Source organism: Bison bison, unplaced genomic scaffold, assembly GCF_000754665.1.
Source record: "Bison bison bison isolate TAMUID 2011002044 unplaced genomic scaffold, Bison_UMD1.0 scf7180017845310, whole genome shotgun sequence".
Lineage (NCBI taxonomy): Eukaryota > Metazoa > Chordata > Mammalia > Artiodactyla > Bovidae > Bison > Bison bison.
Window position 1 is genome coordinate 14,497 of NW_011475883.1, and position 1,795 is coordinate 16,291.

At 65.8% G+C, this 1,795-nt stretch overlaps 1 protein-coding gene across 1 annotated transcript in view; it reads left to right on the forward strand.

Annotated features, from left to right (window-relative positions):
• The window catches only part of LOC104983890 (proline dehydrogenase 1, mitochondrial-like), a 17,132-nt gene that overhangs the window by 9,610 nt on the left and 5,727 nt on the right, over window positions 1-1,795 (forward strand). The window contains 3 exon segments of the mRNA XM_010833418.1: window positions 656-720; window positions 968-1,084; window positions 1,456-1,544. Coding sequence (XP_010831720.1) covers window positions 656-720; window positions 968-1,084; window positions 1,456-1,544 — 271 coding nt within the window.

The window sequence follows — 1,795 nt, forward strand, 5'->3', positions numbered from 1 at the left end:
GTCTGCCTCCTGGCGGTGCTCTGCGGGCGAGTCTGTGTCCGTGTGCCCTCGGGGCGGCCCTGGGTGCCGAGACCACTGGAGAGGAATCAAGTGGGCGAGCGTGGGCAGGCCTCCCCTGCTCCCTGGCCCCCCTGCCTTCCTGACCGCACATGGCCAGCTCCAAGCCCTCTGAGTGGCCTGCCTGCCTGCGGGGGCGTCAGGGGCAGCTGTGCGCAGGGCGTTCACGGGCCACTCAGGGTTGGTGTTTCTGCCCTGGCTGGTCACCCGGCCCAGGTGTCTGGGTCCTCGAAGGGCCCTCCCCTCCCGCTGCTGCCCCTGCAGCCTGAAATTGCCAGGTAGCCACCAGAGCCAATTCCGAGGGCCAAGTGGCCCGCCCGGGCCTGGGGGCGAGGGCGGACAGGTGTTCTCCCGGGAGGACAGGTGTGCTGGTACCACCGACTGTCTCACTGGGTGGATCATTCGAGTGAAATCATTCTCTTTCTGGGGGTCTCGGGGCTGGGTGTCGTGGGTAACCCATGGAAGGTGTGGCCCCGCCCACTGCCTGCAGCCTCCTGCATGTTGCTGAGACATGTCCTGACTGGAGTGGCACAGATTCTGGGCTCAGAGTCCCCCTAACCCCCAAGGCCCTGATGGCTCTTCCTGTGGCTTCTCACAGGCGGAGCCAGCGAGGACGGCTTCTCAGCCATTAAGCTCACAGCTTTGGGGAGACCACAGTTTCTGGTGAATGTCAGAACCCCCCCACCCCCCCACACCCGCAGAGGATTGGTATGAACGCGGGGCACTATGAGTGTTAAGCGAAGGTGCCTTCACTCACATGCTGGTGCCTGGGCTCTGGGTGCACCCGGGTAGGCTCGGTGGGCTCAGGCTAGGAGCCGGGCGCACAGGTGGGCTTGGGGGCTTGGGCTGCAGGGGGTCCCGGGAGGGGCTCACGGGCGCCTGGGTGGAAGCTCAGGGCTGGCGTCTGCAGCTGCAGTTCTCGGACGTGCTGACCAAGTGGAGATGCTTCTTCCACCACGTGGCTGCTGAGCAGGGCAAGGCTGGGCTGGCCGCTGTGGACATGAAGCTTGAGGTGGCCGCACTGCAGGTGGGCGCCCCTCCCTGGTGGCTGTGGGCAGGTGGGCCACCAGGAACCCTGCCCAGGAGGCCCAGCCATGTCTGAGTCCTGCCACTTCTCCAGGGCGTGTGTGCAGGCAGGGAGAGACTCGGCAGGCGGGTGCTGGGTGGGAGCGGGGGGCCCCGCAGGGGGTGGGCAGGCATGTGGGGAACCTTGGGGGGTGGCGGGCAGCAGGGAGAGGCCGTCTATGGAGTAGAGACCCAAGGCAGAAGGTAGCCAGGTCTCGTGCTGGTGTGAGGAGGTCAGCCTGGCATTGAAGGCCAGCAGGCAGGGCAGGAGGTGCTTGTGAGAAGGGCTGGAAGGGGGGCAGGGAGGGACCGACGCCCCCCCTGCTTCTGCAGGAAAGCGTGGTCAAGATGGGCATCGCGTCCCGGGCGGAGATTGAGGACTGGTTCACTGCAGAGACGCTGGGAGTGTCTGGGTAGGCAGAGCCCTGCTGAGGTCCCCGGGGGTGGCCGCCTGCATCCAGGTGGGGTTCTGGCTGAGCCTCAACGGCCTCTCCCGATCCTGCTAACTCTCTGCTGGGTTGTGGGACCCCCGAACCCCAGAGCTTCCCACGGAATTGTCTGAGTTCTTGAGTGGGGTGCTACACCCCGCTGTCCCGGACCCACCTGGCAGGTGGGTGGAGGGTGAGGGCAGCTGAGATCCTCTGAAGAGTCTTGTGTCTCACTTCTGTTTCAT